This window comes from Galeopterus variegatus, unplaced genomic scaffold, assembly GCF_000696425.1.
Source record: "Galeopterus variegatus unplaced genomic scaffold, G_variegatus-3.0.2 Scaffold1721, whole genome shotgun sequence".
NCBI lineage: Eukaryota > Metazoa > Chordata > Mammalia > Dermoptera > Cynocephalidae > Galeopterus > Galeopterus variegatus.
In genome coordinates, this window is record NW_007727832.1 from 157832 (window position 1) to 171958 (window position 14127).

The following is a 14127-nucleotide window of genomic DNA, read 5'->3' on the forward strand; positions in this document are numbered from 1 at the left end:
GGGGGGGGGGGGGGGGGGGGCGGCACCTGCTGAGTGAGCCACAAGAGGTCGGGCCGTAACTCATCCACGTCGCCATTGTCACCGTCCCTCCACTGGCCAGTTCCAGGGTCTGCCTGTGGCTTCATGGTAACCTGACCCCTCCCGCTATCCCTCCCGCAAGAAAACCGCCACCTGGCAGTGGGGGGCACATGCGTTCACTTGTTCATGTCTTTACCTGTTTTTCTCAACAGAATTTTGCCAGCCTGCTCTGTGCTGGGAGGGTGACTGCATTTCTAAGGTCCACTTTGTGTCCTCACAAGGAACGTAGCATCTAGACCTGCGCATCCAACCCCAAAGCCCCCTCCACGTGGGTAATGAACACGTAAATCCGCTGAAGACAAATAAAACCGAAAATCCAGATGCTCGGTCGCAAGTGCCCCATTTCAAGCACGAGAGCCACACGTGATGAGTGGCCACAACAGGACAGCATCCATCACTGCAGAAGGTTCTGGTAAGACCCAGGTGATGGAGCAACAGGGAAAGGCAGTGTGTTTTCAGTGTTGAACAAAACACACAGAATCGACAGTCGCTCTGCAGAGGGAAAGCTCAGATTGGGGCAGGGATCACGGAGAGGAAAGGCTTCTCCATCTACAGGTTGGCCGGGATTTCAGTGGGAGAGAGAACATTCCAGCCAGAGGGGGCAAGGCTGGGACACGGTGAGGCTGCTTGGGACAGCCCTGAGCCGAAACGCCCGGTGTGCACAGGAGAGAGCAGAGGAGAGGCTGGAGAGGACAAGGGTGTCCTGGCAGGACCCGAGGGCAGGTGGGCCCATTGTTAGTTTGACAGCCCATGCCCTCTTGTACTGCACCAGGCCTGCCAGGACCGAGCCTGAGCTGCAGGAACACTGAGGCCACAACCAGTTGGCAAAGCCATCCAGCCCACCCTGTAACCCCACATGCATCCAGCACTTGGGCCCCAAGATCTTCCACATGCCCTGAGAAAGCAAGCCAGGAATGACAAGGGGACCCGATGGGACAAAACACAGCACGCAGTTCCCCGGGGGGAGAAAGGCCCGATGCGAAGCGCTGGGGACCGAGGTGGCCAATCATCATCAGCACTGGTTTCCCTGGAACGACCTCAGCTACCGGATCACCCTGGGGCCTTCTTCTTTAGCAAGCGTGCAAGACAGAAGGATGGCCAGGCCAGTCCTGAGTGTGGCTATTTTTAAAAGTTGGTTTTCATCCTAAGAGCCATAGAATCACCGTATAAAATGTCTGAAAATTGAGAAAAGAAAAAGCGCACTCATCAGTACGCTCTGCTAGCATACTGGTGTCCCCTCCTCTCAACCTGCGCTGTTCCACACGGTGCTGCTGGCCACATGTGCTATTTAAATTTCTATTAACCAATATTACGTAAAACTAAAAATTTGGCAGCTTGGTTGCACTCGCCGCCACGTGAAGCTGGTGGCTACCGTGTTGGGCGACACAGATCCAGACTCTCTTGGAGGAAGTCCCCTTGGGCAGCGCTGCCACGAGCTACCTCACTCGCGCTCGGCCTCCTTGTGGCGTTCAGTCATAATGTGCACAGTCATAACTTGCTAATTGCTTTCTTTTTGATACACCATAAGTTTCTTCTTTTTTTTTTTTCCTTTTTGTCTTTTTTCGTGTCCAGCAACGGATTGCAAGCCTCAGTGTTGCGCCCGCACCGGACCGGGACCGGCAACGGGATCGCAACCCTCGGCACCACGCCCGCACCTCGCTCAGCCAGTGAGCGGGAACCGGTCTGTATGTGGGATCCGAACCCTCGGCGGGAGCGCCGCCGGCACACTGTAGCAGTGCGCCACCGGGCCGGCCCAATACACCGTAAGTTTCCATGTTGCAACGCGGTCCTTACCATGTCACGCTCTTTCCGTCTGTTTCCCAGGTTCTGAACCTTTGGGGTGTCACAGACCTCTCAGAAGTCAGATGATGCTCTCTCCTCATAAAACTGTGGGGCTCGTGGGGCCCCATTGAAACTCCCTGATCCAGCAGGTGAACCTTAATTAATTTACTTCCTTCTCTATGGTTGAATATTTAGGTTCTTTTCTTTTTTCACCGCTATAAAGAATACCATGATGAACATCTTCACACAAATTTTATTTTTCTTTCTGTAATGTGGGCTATTTCTTAGGACACACTCTAGGAGAGACGTTCTGGTTTAGGGAGCAGAAGCTGTGCTGCAGATCTTGAGGTCACCAATGCCCGTCCCCAGGGCAAGGTTGGTCGACATGTAACCAGCCATGGGCCTGGGCCGGGTAACTTTCAGGACAGAAATGAAGGACAAAATGCCACGGACCTTGTCTGGTAGTCCTCCTGCCCATCACAGTCCAAAGCCCTGATTTCTGACATTATGGAAGGCACGAGACTAAGCCCAGGACCCAGCCCCTGCTCACGGAAGCTCAGGGCCTCAGGGAGAGGAGGCGGGTCCTTGACCAGGAGTTGGCAGCAACAGCTCCCCTCGCCCACTCATTCCCAAGTAGGCCTGGGTGCTCCTTTGGTCAAGCATTTCCAGGCCGTCACCGTGTGGGGGCTGGAGGTCAAGGAGACCACAGGCTTTGGCAGGCGGCCTCGCCTTTTAGGAACAAGGCCCTGCCCGCTGTACCCCACAGGTAGCACACGAATGTGGATGGCCCAGGGGACATGCCACTTGTCTGACCACTCAGCCCACCTGTGAGCTACCTACCAGATGACACAATGTCTGGGGACCCTGGATCCCTGTTCCTCCTCCTGGCGGGTCCTCAGCCACGCACTCCACCTGCCCATGTAGTTCTTCAGTTCTGCCACTAGAGGGCTCCCGTGAGCCAGCCCACCTGCCCTGCCCTCCTGGGGGCTCAATGCCCAGGCAAATGAGGGACCTGCACTCCAGGGGCAGCTATGGGTGCACGCAAGTCCTCAGAGCCAAGCCCCCTGCGGGGTTCCCATCTTCTGGGGACCCCAGCCCCGACGTCCCTCCCTGCCCCAGTGCATAAGGACCTCTCTCCTTTGACCCTTCACAGCAGTGGTTCTAAACTCCGGCTGCACATTGGAAACCCCTGGGGAGTCCTAAAATACCAATGCCGGCGCCTCACCCCTGACAGTTTTGATTCAACTGGTTGGGTGCGGCCTGGGCATCAGGATTTTAAAAAGCTGCCCAGGGTGTTCTCATGAGCAGCTCAGTGGGGGGACGCCTGTTCTATAGCATTTAGTCAAGGGGTTTTTTGTTTGTTTGTTTTTTGGGTCTTTTTTTAAAGATGACCAGTAAGGGGATCTTACCCCTTGACTTGGTGTTGTCAGTTCCACACTCTCCCAAGTGAGCAACCAGCCATCCCTATATAGGGATCTGAACCCTTGGCCTTGGTGTTATCAGCACCACACTCTCCCAAGTGAGCCACGGGCCAGCCCAAGTCAAGGGTTTTTAATCAAGGATTTCCAGTCCCATCATGAGCCAGGCATGGCGGGGTGGGGAGGAGTGGCGCAAGACCACACACTGGACAGGGAGCAAAGGAGCAAGGAAACACTGGAAAAATGCAGATTCCAGGCCTGCCCCAGCCCCTTTCAGAATCCAGATCTGGTTTCTTTTTTAAAGCTCCCAGCAGTCTGCCATGCCTGATGGGGCTGGGGTTGGAGCCAGCCTTTGTGCCTCACCTATCACTTCCGTCCTGGAGACAGGCTCTTTTGTGTCAGCCCCAGATTGAAGCCCATGCTCCCAGAGGGCAGGGAGGGGTCCCATCACGTCCGTCTTGTCCCACCATAAAGCTGCTCTCACTGATATGGGCTTAGGGGAAGCAATGTGGATTACAGGGGTCCATGTGGAGAGGTCCCCAGGTGAGCAGCACTGTGACAGCAGCCACGTCAATGAGCAATTTCAGCACCTCCATCGTGAGCAGGGACAGGAGAAGGTGACCCCCCGCAGCCCCAGCCTTGGTGCAGGATGGCTCCCCAGGCCAGCCCTCCGTGTCCCTACGCCCTGCCCTCACCCTCACACAGACCAGTCCTACAAAGGGGTTGGTCACATTTCACATCCATAAGGCAGCTAAGTTTTGTCCACAGGAGGTAACTGCCTCAAGATCACACGACCGGGGGTAAGGTCAGGGTTTGGAGCAGATTCTACAGTTCACACCTTCACCACCGCCTGACTCACAACAGCTGCGGATGGGGTGGGCAGCTGGGGGGTGACAGCCACGCTCCAATGGGAACACAGGGAAGGGAGCGTTGGGGAGCACCCTCCTCGGCCTGGGGGATGGAGAAGGTTCCCCCTAGAGCCGGACATAAAGATGCCATTCAGATGGCGAAGGACCTTGGACCACAAGATAAGGAGACACCCTTAATCCTGAAAATGAAGGTGGCCACCAAAGGGTCCCCAAGCAGGGGGCAGCTCAGCTACCAGTACCGAATGTGCTCGGACCCTGCAGGTACCACTGCACTGCCAGCGTGGCACCACCAGGGGGGGAGCTCTGACTGAGCCCGGCCAGAGGGCCACAGGTGGGGGCTGGAATTTCGTCCCCAGCCTGGTCCGTCCCTGGTCCAAACACCTAACGGCTCAGTGGACCTCATCGGGGACCTGGAGTCCTCGGTTACATTATGGCTGACTGCTTCCTTTTATCAGCGTTCTCAAATACCTGAGGCAAATATTATCAGTTCACCCTTGGGCTATAATGGACCACATCTTATTGAGGGGATAAAATCAGGAAAGAATCCATCTCGAATCCTTTCTGCTGAGGCCAGCAGAGCATTCCGTGTCCCTGCACCCTGCCCCTTTTCTCCCTGGCTGACATCAGCCCGGTGTGACCTTTTGTGCGCTAGCCATGGCATAGACCCAGCAGGATTCAAATCCCAGCGTGGCTTGCATCCTGGATGGGTGACCTCCAGCAGGTCACTTACCTTCTCTGGGCCTCCCTTCCCCTTTTATGCAAAGGGGATAATATTAGGACCTCCCTCTCAGGGCCTGGGGTTCTTGAAAGCATAAAAACACGTAATCCGCAGCACAAAGTGCCTGGTGCCCAGGCAGTGCTCAGCCCGGCGATGTGCAGCAAGCACTTGGCTCACAGTGCAAGTTCAATAATTAATTATGTGCTGACTGACTAATGCCAGCTCTTACTATTGTCTATTGTTATCACCATTGTTTGCCTAGAAATCTGATAAGCCCAAGGACCACATCCAGGGCACAGGAAGGGACTGCAGAAGTCACATGTGGCCATGTCTTGTGCTTCCTCAGTGCTCTGGTGCAGCCACACCGTTCATGAGCCTCGTGCAGCCCACCTCTGTAAGGCTCCGAGGACCCCAAAGATGCTGGGTGGTGGACACTGTGGCCACCTCGACCCCATCAGGGTGGTTCTTGAGCTCCGAGGCACAGGGAATCCACTACAGGTCACAGGTCAAATTCCTGCCCCTTCCCAGCCCCCACTAGTGTGGCCTGTGCCACAAGTCCAGCCGCCAACAAGTCCAGGCACTCTGGCTCCCCTGGGGTGTGCGGTGGCCGCCGAGTAGGGTGAACACCGCCAACATTCCTCTGTGGCTGCATTCCAGCTCCACAGCTCACAGACACGAGGAACAGAAAGGCTAACGTCACGCGGGTCCCAGCGAGCTGCTCACGTGCCTGGTGGGCTGCACGGCGCAGGTGGAGCCTGGCTGGGGACCAGCAGAGCAACAAAACTGGGCTCAAGCCAGCCCTAAAGCTTTGCGATGCCACCCAGGCCTCTTGGCACCTGCCTGGGGGCCCTGGGAAATCCAGTCATCTCTTGCCCTATCCTCCATGAGAACAGAAGAGACTGGGACTCCTGGGACTTGGCCTCAGCCATGGGCTGGTCAGACCTGGCAGGGACTGTCTAGTCCTAAGTGAGAGTAGAATGTGGGAGCCCCACTGCACATCCTTCACAGTCCCCTCCGCCAGGGACCTGGGGCCAAAGCCCTGACCATGGGGAGCGGGGGCACCCAGAGCAGCCGCAGGACTGGGTGGGCAGGCGGCCTCAGCACTCAACACGGTGGCGACACACTCAAAGGCCCACCCCGGAGAGCCACACTCGGCGTCAGGAACTCACCTGCCCTCGCTGTCCAGGAACACGGAGCTGCTGCTCTCCGCCAGGGCCGCGCTGACGGGCGAGAGGCAGAAGGGCGAGGAGAAGGCGTCCGAATCCGAGTCGAAGGAGCTGTCCCTGCTCACGCCCTCGGCCGACAGCTCCAGGGAGCCCTCCTCCTCTGCGGCCTCGGGCTGCGGCTCCCGCCCCTCCTCGGTTCCGTCCTGCGAACTGACCGTGGACAAGATTCCGGAGTCACTGTGGATCGGCTGCGAGGCCAGGAGGGGTCCGTCCACCCCCAGGTCCTGGGCCAGCCGTTCCCCATCCTCTGGCAAAGGGCTGACGTGCACGGCGTCCTGGAGGCTCTGGGCCACCACCAGCATGTCCTCGTCTTTGGGGGTCAGTGTGGGCCTCGGCTCCGTAGGGGAGGACTGGTGAGGGGTCCCCGAGCTCTGGGTGCGCCTGGCCCGGGGGCGGGGGGCCCTGCGCACGGGAGAGCTCTCCGGGGTGATGTAGCGCAGGGCCTCCTCGTCCTGCCGCTGGATCCGAGAGTTGGGGACCCACGCCAGGATGAGGGTGGCACCCAGCAGCTCATCCTTCTCCATGTACAAGCACAGGTAACCTGTGAGAAGCCAGAGGACGGGCGGGTTAGGGGGCCACGCAAGCTGCCGGCGAGGCCCTTACAGAGCCTCGGCTGGTTTCCCGTAGTGGCCACCACCTTCTTTAGCAAACCAGTCGGGTTTCAGACACAGCCACCCTGAGCAAAAAATTCCAGGGACATAGCTGAGCTTGAAATGAATCAAAGCTAGGGGCATCTTCTATGCACACACACTTCAGCAGATCCAAGGACCCTGGTCCCTAAGCAGTGGACTGCCGCGTGCGTTTCCAAGCACGGGGAGCTCTCCTGGTGCTCGGAGCACCCACCTGACTACCACCCCATCGCCCCAGAGCCTGTCTGCCTGCCTCGGCCTCCTCGTCTGGGACCCAGCACCACAGCTGCACAGCGCTGTCAGGAGGGGTGAAGCCTGGACACTTGATTTCTACTGCACAAAAAGCGTACATCCGAGATGGGTGGGGGTTGGGCCTTTTCCGACCAGCCGTGGCAGGCTTGGTGTTTTTAATGCAGCTTTTTGGACAGAGGGACCATCTTTCGTGGCTGCCTGTTGAGCAGCGTGGCCACATGCTGGATTGCTGATGGGGCAGAGAAGAGCTGTTTCTCCACCACCAGCACCAGTGGGTGGACGCTCGGTTTTGGAGGAAGAGGGTATTTCCTAATGCAGCACCAAGCCATTTTGGGGTATCCCGATTCCTGGCCTACGGTGCCTCTGCACCCCTGTGTCCACAGCCTCCCAGTGCAGGAGCTGCGCACCCTCAGCCACTTCTCCTGGGGCTCGGGCTCCACCCAGAACCTCCTTAGCTCTGTTCCTCTTCCCAAGAGAGGTTGGGAAACTCGGGGACTGTCAACCAGTTGTGCATAAGGACAGCATGAGTGAGGCCAAGTGTGTCTACACCCTCAAATCACACAGCTCTGGGATCAGGAAGGGAGCCTAAGACCTCTGCTCCCCTGTCCCTCTCTCTGTCCCTCTGCCCAGAACAAGAAACACCCTCAGACCTGGCCTAGAACCTCTGCCCTTCCCCCGCCATACCCCTCCTAGGGCGAGGCATCCGCAGGGCCAAGAGGCTGAGCCTCCAGAGCTTGCACCCCCCTCCTAGGGCACATTCCGGGGACCCAGCACCCGGAATTCCCTGCCCACAATACCGAGCCTGAGGCCCGGTGGGGTGCAGGATAGAGCGGGGCGTGGAAGAGAAGGGGTGCTGGAGGCGGGAAGCAGCCCCCCCGCTCTGCAGCCTGGATACCCTGGTCAAGGCAGGATAGAACACACTCTTTAAACATGTCATTAGCATAATTTAACCTTTCTGTCTTGTTTAATTATGTATTTATTCATTACTCTATTGAAACATAATTTGCATACAGTAAAGTGCCCAGATCTCATTGTAATCTATAACTTTTAAATATCTCAACATCTGGTCTGGGGCCTCTGTCTGCATTCTGGACCTGGGCCCCGAAAATGTTACGGCGGCCTGAGCAGAAGAGAGGAAGCAAGTCCCTGCCTTGCTGCAGGACGCCAGGGACCCTGCATCGCCCTTTCGGCAGCCTCAAGGAGCAGCAGGAAGAAAGGAGGGGGGTTCAGACACGGCCCTCCAGCCCCAGCTCCACCACAGACTGGAGCTATGTGGTCCACAGAGTCCTCACCCACCAAAGAGGCCTGCCCAGGACTCCTGCTACTCTCGCGAGGCTGTGCACATTAAATAAAGCAATCCAGGAATAAAGCGACGTATTTATTTGTGGCAAGTCATTTGCACAAATGACAAAGGACCATGCAGGCCTCGTGTGTCTCTAACCCATCTTTGTGTTCCTTCCTCGGGGGCAGCAGGGCTGAGTGACTCACCCGGCCTGCTCATGGGCTGGACCTGACACCCCAGACCTGGCCCCCCTCCCGGGAGGACAGCCACAGTTAGTTGCACGTTCTGGAAAAGAACCAAATGCACTGTCTTTCTCATGTGCTGTGGCTCTCGGCCCTTTACTGCCCTGAATCAGGACATAGCCTGGGCCCCGCACATACACAGAAAGCACAGTCTCCTTCTCTGTGGCTCTGCAAAAGATAAGCAAAGTCACTGTCACCACAGAAAAGGTGTCCCACCCCAGGAGCACGAGTCAGGAATTGCCACAGGTGATACGAGGGGTCCCTCTCCATCCCTGCAGAGCCCAGATGAGAGAGTTTCTTTCCCTAATTTTTAAGCGGTGGGATTCAAGGGCAGAGGGCAACTGGGACCAGTGAACTCCCGGGAATTTCGGCCCATTTCCCTCAACCCTCGCTGCCTGATGCTCCAGCCTGTTCTTGCCCCGGCCCTCCGTGTGGGCGGGAAACCTTGAGGGATGGGGGGGGTTCTCATTCCAGACGTGGGGGGCTGAGGACAGAGTCCCAACCTTGGCAGTGTCCCCAGGGGGAGGGGTCCTGCTCCCCTCACCTGGGGGGCTGGGGGGGGCTTCCTGCCCCTGCAGCCCTTTAGTGGCTCTGACACCCTCTGAAGACCTCAGTGGACTTGCAAATCCCATTAAATTCCCCTTAACCCACCCTGCCCCACCAGAGTCACGGACTCTTTTCACAGATGGGAAATTAGGCTGGATGAGGAAGTGAAACGGAGCCCTCTGAGGCTGGGGCCTGGTGACTTGAGAGGTGCATTGAGCTGTCCCCAGGCTGCAACCTCGGGGGCCTCCCCTCACCAGTTTATGACCTCGGGGCCTCCCCCCCCCAGGCCTGCGATTGCAGGGACGCCCTCCCCCACTCACCCGGGTGGTGCGCTCCCAGCCCCTGCAGCCCCTCGGGTGGGTGCACGCAGACATTGTTCTTGGAGTAGATGATCTCGCCATCCAGGATGGAGGGGGGCCCGCTGCCACTGCCACCTGCAGTGAGGGTCAGGAGGTCTGAGGCTTTGGAGGAGGCCCGGCGAAGGAGGCGGCCGAGAGACATTTTGGGGCAAGTGTTTCCATCCTCCGCAGGCTGCAGCCCAGGCGGGGCTCACCAAGACCTGCCTGGGGGAGGCAAAGGAGATGCATCAAGATCAAGGCCACAAGCTTGGGCTGGGTGTCCCAGGGCTGCATCCTGCCTCACACTAGCAGGTACCCACGGATGCTGGTGAACTGCAGGAGCAGGTCCTGCCAGCGCAAGGCTGCATATGGGGCAGCCGGGTTGCTCTGTGTGGGGCCACCCTGTGCGTTGCAGGATACTGAGCAGCTTCCCTGGGCTTGACCTCCTAGAGGCCATTAATACCTCCCTCTGCAGGATGACAACCAAAAATGTCTCCAGGAATTGCCAAATGTGCCCTGGCGGGCAAAATTGCCCATTGAGAACCATGAGGCTAGAGGAACCTTGTTCCCAATGTAGCAACCTCATAAAATCCTCCGGGCTTTCTCTCTGCCCAGTTTTCACCTGCATCCACACAAAGGAGCCCTTCCTTCCTGAACGTCTCACCCCTGCTGCACCAGATCCTCCTTCCTCCTTCCTCCTTCCCAGCCTCCTCCTCTCCCCTCACCCTGTGTGTTCCCAGCATCCTAATGCCCAGGGTGTCACAAATAATATTTGAAGAACCTGAGTTTACATATGATTCATTTTTTAAAAATGATAAACTAGAAACAAAAGGATCAGTATCCAGAATATATAAAGAACACGTACAAATTCACTGCAAAAAGGAGCAATATCCCAATTTAAACGAGCAATTTACACAAAAGGAAAACCAAAGAACTGATAAACATGTAAAGAGATTCTCAGTTTCAAACAAAAATCCAACACCCAACAGACGGGCATGAAGCAATTTTAAGCCTAAAAGTCTTACACGGGGAAAGGCTGTGGGGACAGAGGCTGTGGGGACAGAGGCATTCTCACCGGCTCTGGTCTACTCCAAGGCATGGGAGCCATTCAGCAGAGTGCGGCACATTTGAGAACACCCAAACCTGGAAATTTCACTTTGATACCCTAGGCTGGTTTTTCAAACTGCAGGATGTAGCCTTACAGTGAACTCTGAAATCAACTTAGCAGGTCAAGACTGGCTTAAGAGGAAAAAAGAGAAGAAAGAATAGAAAATACCCGTGTACTCTGGCTATAGCTGGGCTCAGCACTGGGCATGAAGCTTCTGCTCTTAGAGGACAGACCTGTGCACGTATGGCAGCCTGGGACATGTAAAGTGTGTACTGATGAGTTCTGTGACCAGAGACGTTTGAAAGACTGCCTGGAGAAAGCTAACGTAAGGAGACGCCTCCGAGGATGCCTTGGCAGCCGGTTTACACCAATAAAACTGGAAACTCCCAAAGGTCTGTGCAGCAGCTGCACGAACAATCACACGTTTGCACATGGAAGGAGCTCAGAAATATGCACGAAACGAGCCATGAATGGCCTGGTCACAGATTATAAATGTCCAGAGCTCACGGCTGGCAGGGTGCAGGCCGCTACTTAAGAGCTCAGGGGATGGGGGGGATAGTCCGCAGAGGGGCTTCAAGTGCGTCTCTTTGAAAGAAAAAAAAAGATTTGAATGGAATATAATAAAATTATCCTGGGAGTAGATACACAAAATGTGGTACAGTGGACTCTATTTCAGCCTTAAAAAGGAAGGCAATTCTGGACCGGCCCGGTGGCTCACTCGGTTGAGTGCGGCGCTTGGGAGCGTGGCGGCGCTCCCGCCAAGGGTTCGGATCCCATATAGAGACCGGTCCGCTCACTGGCTGAGCGTGGTACGGGTGCGACACCGAGGGTTGCGATCCCATTGCCGGTCGCGGTACGGGAGCGACACCGAGGGTTGCGATCCCGTTACCGGTCACGAAAAAAGACAAAAAGAAAAAAAAAAAAAAAAAAAGGAAGGCAATTCTGACAGGCGCATGGCCTGGATGGACCTTGAGGACACTATGCTGAGTGAAATAAGTAAGCCAGTCACAAAAGGACAAGTACTGTAGGATTGCACTTACATGAGGTCCCTAGAGCAGTTTGATTCTTAGAGACAGGAAGTAGAATGGGGGTGCCAGGGGTTGGGGAGGGGGATGGGGAGCTGGTTTTTAATGTGGACAGAGTTTCAGTCTAGGAAGATGAAAAAGTTCTGGAGATGTATGTGCTTAATGCCACTGAACTGTGCACTTAAGAATGGTTAAAATGCTAAGTTTTATGTTATTTGTATCTTGCCAAAATAAATTTTAAAAATATTGATTGGTAAAGAGTCTCGGGTATTTTACATTGTTCTTTGAGTTTTCTGTATTTTTTACATTTCTCCAAAAATCTGGAACTGATTGAGGGTGTCCTCTAAATCAAGTTCTTTCGCCTCCAGCACTTGGATAGGCACCAGGGTGGAAGGTAGGGGCTGGGGGGTCCCAGCCGGCTCAGCAAGAGAAGCCCCACCCCGAAGGAGGTGGGGGGATGGGTCTCCGAGTGACAGCACCATCCCAGGACCAGGTGGCTCAATGCTTGATCTTCAGCCCCATCTACCTCTTGGGGTGTCCCTCCTCTGACCCCCAACTCTGTTCTCCCCACCCCACCCCACCCCGGCACAAACCACAGCATTCTACAATCTTCCAGCCAGCACAGGAGCTGCCCTTCCAACTGGAAGATACACCACTGCCGTCTCCGCCCTCACCCAGGTTCCCGATGTCAGCATCACCTCTGAAAACCATCAGTCCTGAGGGCTGGCACCCAGCTCAGGTCCTCGCCTCGGATGGCACACCCCTGATCTTGACCATATCGTAGGCCCTGAAATCTGCTTGGCTCTCCCTAAACCACCCCTTCTCTGGCATCTCCCTTTCCCAACACTTCCAATGTGAGCTACAGAATGAAACTGACACCTCAAACTTGTTCTGCAAAGGACCAGAGAGTAAACACCTTTTGCTCTCTGGGCCAGACCGTCTCTGCCCACTGAATGCTGCCCTTGTAGAGTGTGACTGTGTAACAGTAAAGCTTCATTTATAGATGCTGAAGCTTGAATGTCATATAAACTTCATGTGTCACACACAACAAAATTCGTTTGATTTTTTTCCCAACCATTTAAAAATGTAAAAACCATCCTTAGCTCAAGGGCTGTACAAAACAGGCCTGACACTGGATTTGGCCTGCGAGCTGTGGATGGCAGACTCCTGGCACAGACCATTTTCTGGACTATTGGACCAAGTCCCGGATTCTCTTCTCTGGCTGTCCAACTCGCCTCCCAGCCAACATCTCCAGGAAGCCTTCCGGCCCCTCCTGGTCTAAACACTTCTCCGCACTCTGTGACATATGACAACCAAGTTATGAAACTTAAAAAAAAAAAAAACACTGCAACCTACACACCAAAAAATGTGTTGTCTTTCCCATTAACCACCTCATAAAGCTATATCCTTATTCTCATGATGCCCCTGCTGTCCAGAATGTTTTTAGAATTCAAGAATTCTTCAAGAATTACACAGCCCGTTAACAAGCCATACAAGAAAACTAATCCCCTTTCTCTAGACCAGGTACTCCCAATAGAAATATAACATAAGTCACACATATAATTTTAAATTTTCTTATAGCCGCATTTTAAAAAGTAAAAAGATACAAGTGAAATTTATTTTAACGTTTTTAAATTCAGTATATCCAGAGTATTATCATTTCAGCCAATGAAATGATATATAACCAATATAAAAGAGTTATTGATAAAATATTTTACATTCTTAAAGCTTTCACAGTCTGGTGTGTATTTTGCACTGAAGCACATCTCGGTTCCGACCAGCCACATTTCGGGTGCTCCGTGGCCTGCCGTGGTCCGTGGCCTCTGGAGTGGACAAGCTCCACCTCCTTGTGAGTTTCAAGTGGTCATTTAGTGTAATGACCCTAATCACCAGACATGGCTGCAAACAATTCTCAGCTCCTTCCCAAAATCAAAACCGTCTTTAAGTAAAGGTGTTTTGCCACCATTGAAGATAATCAAAAGAATGTGCTGGAAGTTTTGCAGGTGATTCCAAAAGACAAGTGTTCATACTACGGTGTTTTCCCATGTACCGTCAGATGTGAAACCTCACCGCGGCTCTGTGAGGTATGTCCTGGAAGTGCAGTTTTGCAGATGAGAAAACAGGTTCCAAGCACCCAAAGTCATTTAGTGAGCAGAAAACCCTGGAACCTGAGACTGTTGTCCTCCAGATGCAGAGTTCCAGCTCCTCCTCCACCCCCTGCCACCTGGGTGCACAAGACAACCCCAGATTGTTCTGGAGAGACCAGTCTCCCTTTGGATAAATCAGGGCACATCTGTTAAACATTAGCCAGGATTATTTACTCTTTTAAGACAATTCTTATTAAAAAATGCATTTGCTGGGCCGGCCCGGTGGCGCACTGGAGAGTGCGCTGCTTGGGAGTGCGGCGGCACTCCTGCCAAGGGTTCGGATCCCATGTGGAGACCTGTTCCCGCTCACTGGCTGAGCGCGGTGCGGGTGCAACACCGAGGGTTGTGATCCCGTTATGGGTCAGTAAAAAAAAAAAAGACAAAAAAAAAAGGAAAAAATGCATTTGCTTTTTTGTGAGCCTATTTCATCTAAATTAAACCTGGTTCCTAACCTCTGGTCTCCACCA

At 54.5% G+C, this 14127-nt stretch overlaps 1 protein-coding gene across 2 annotated transcripts in view; it reads right to left on the minus strand.

Moving 5' to 3' along the window:
- The window catches only part of TBC1D16 (TBC1 domain family, member 16), a 70214-nt gene extending 60671 nt beyond the window's left edge, over positions 1 to 9543 (minus strand). For both annotated transcript variants that reach the window (XM_008578572.1, XM_008578571.1), the window contains exons 1-2: positions 9363 to 9543; positions 6035 to 6632 (exon numbers count right to left, since the gene is read on the minus strand). In XM_008578572.1, coding sequence (XP_008576794.1) covers positions 6035 to 6632; positions 9363 to 9543 — 779 coding nt within the window. The remainder of the gene's footprint in view (positions 1 to 6034; positions 6633 to 9362) is intronic.
- Positions 9544 to 14127: the final 4584 nt, after the last annotated feature.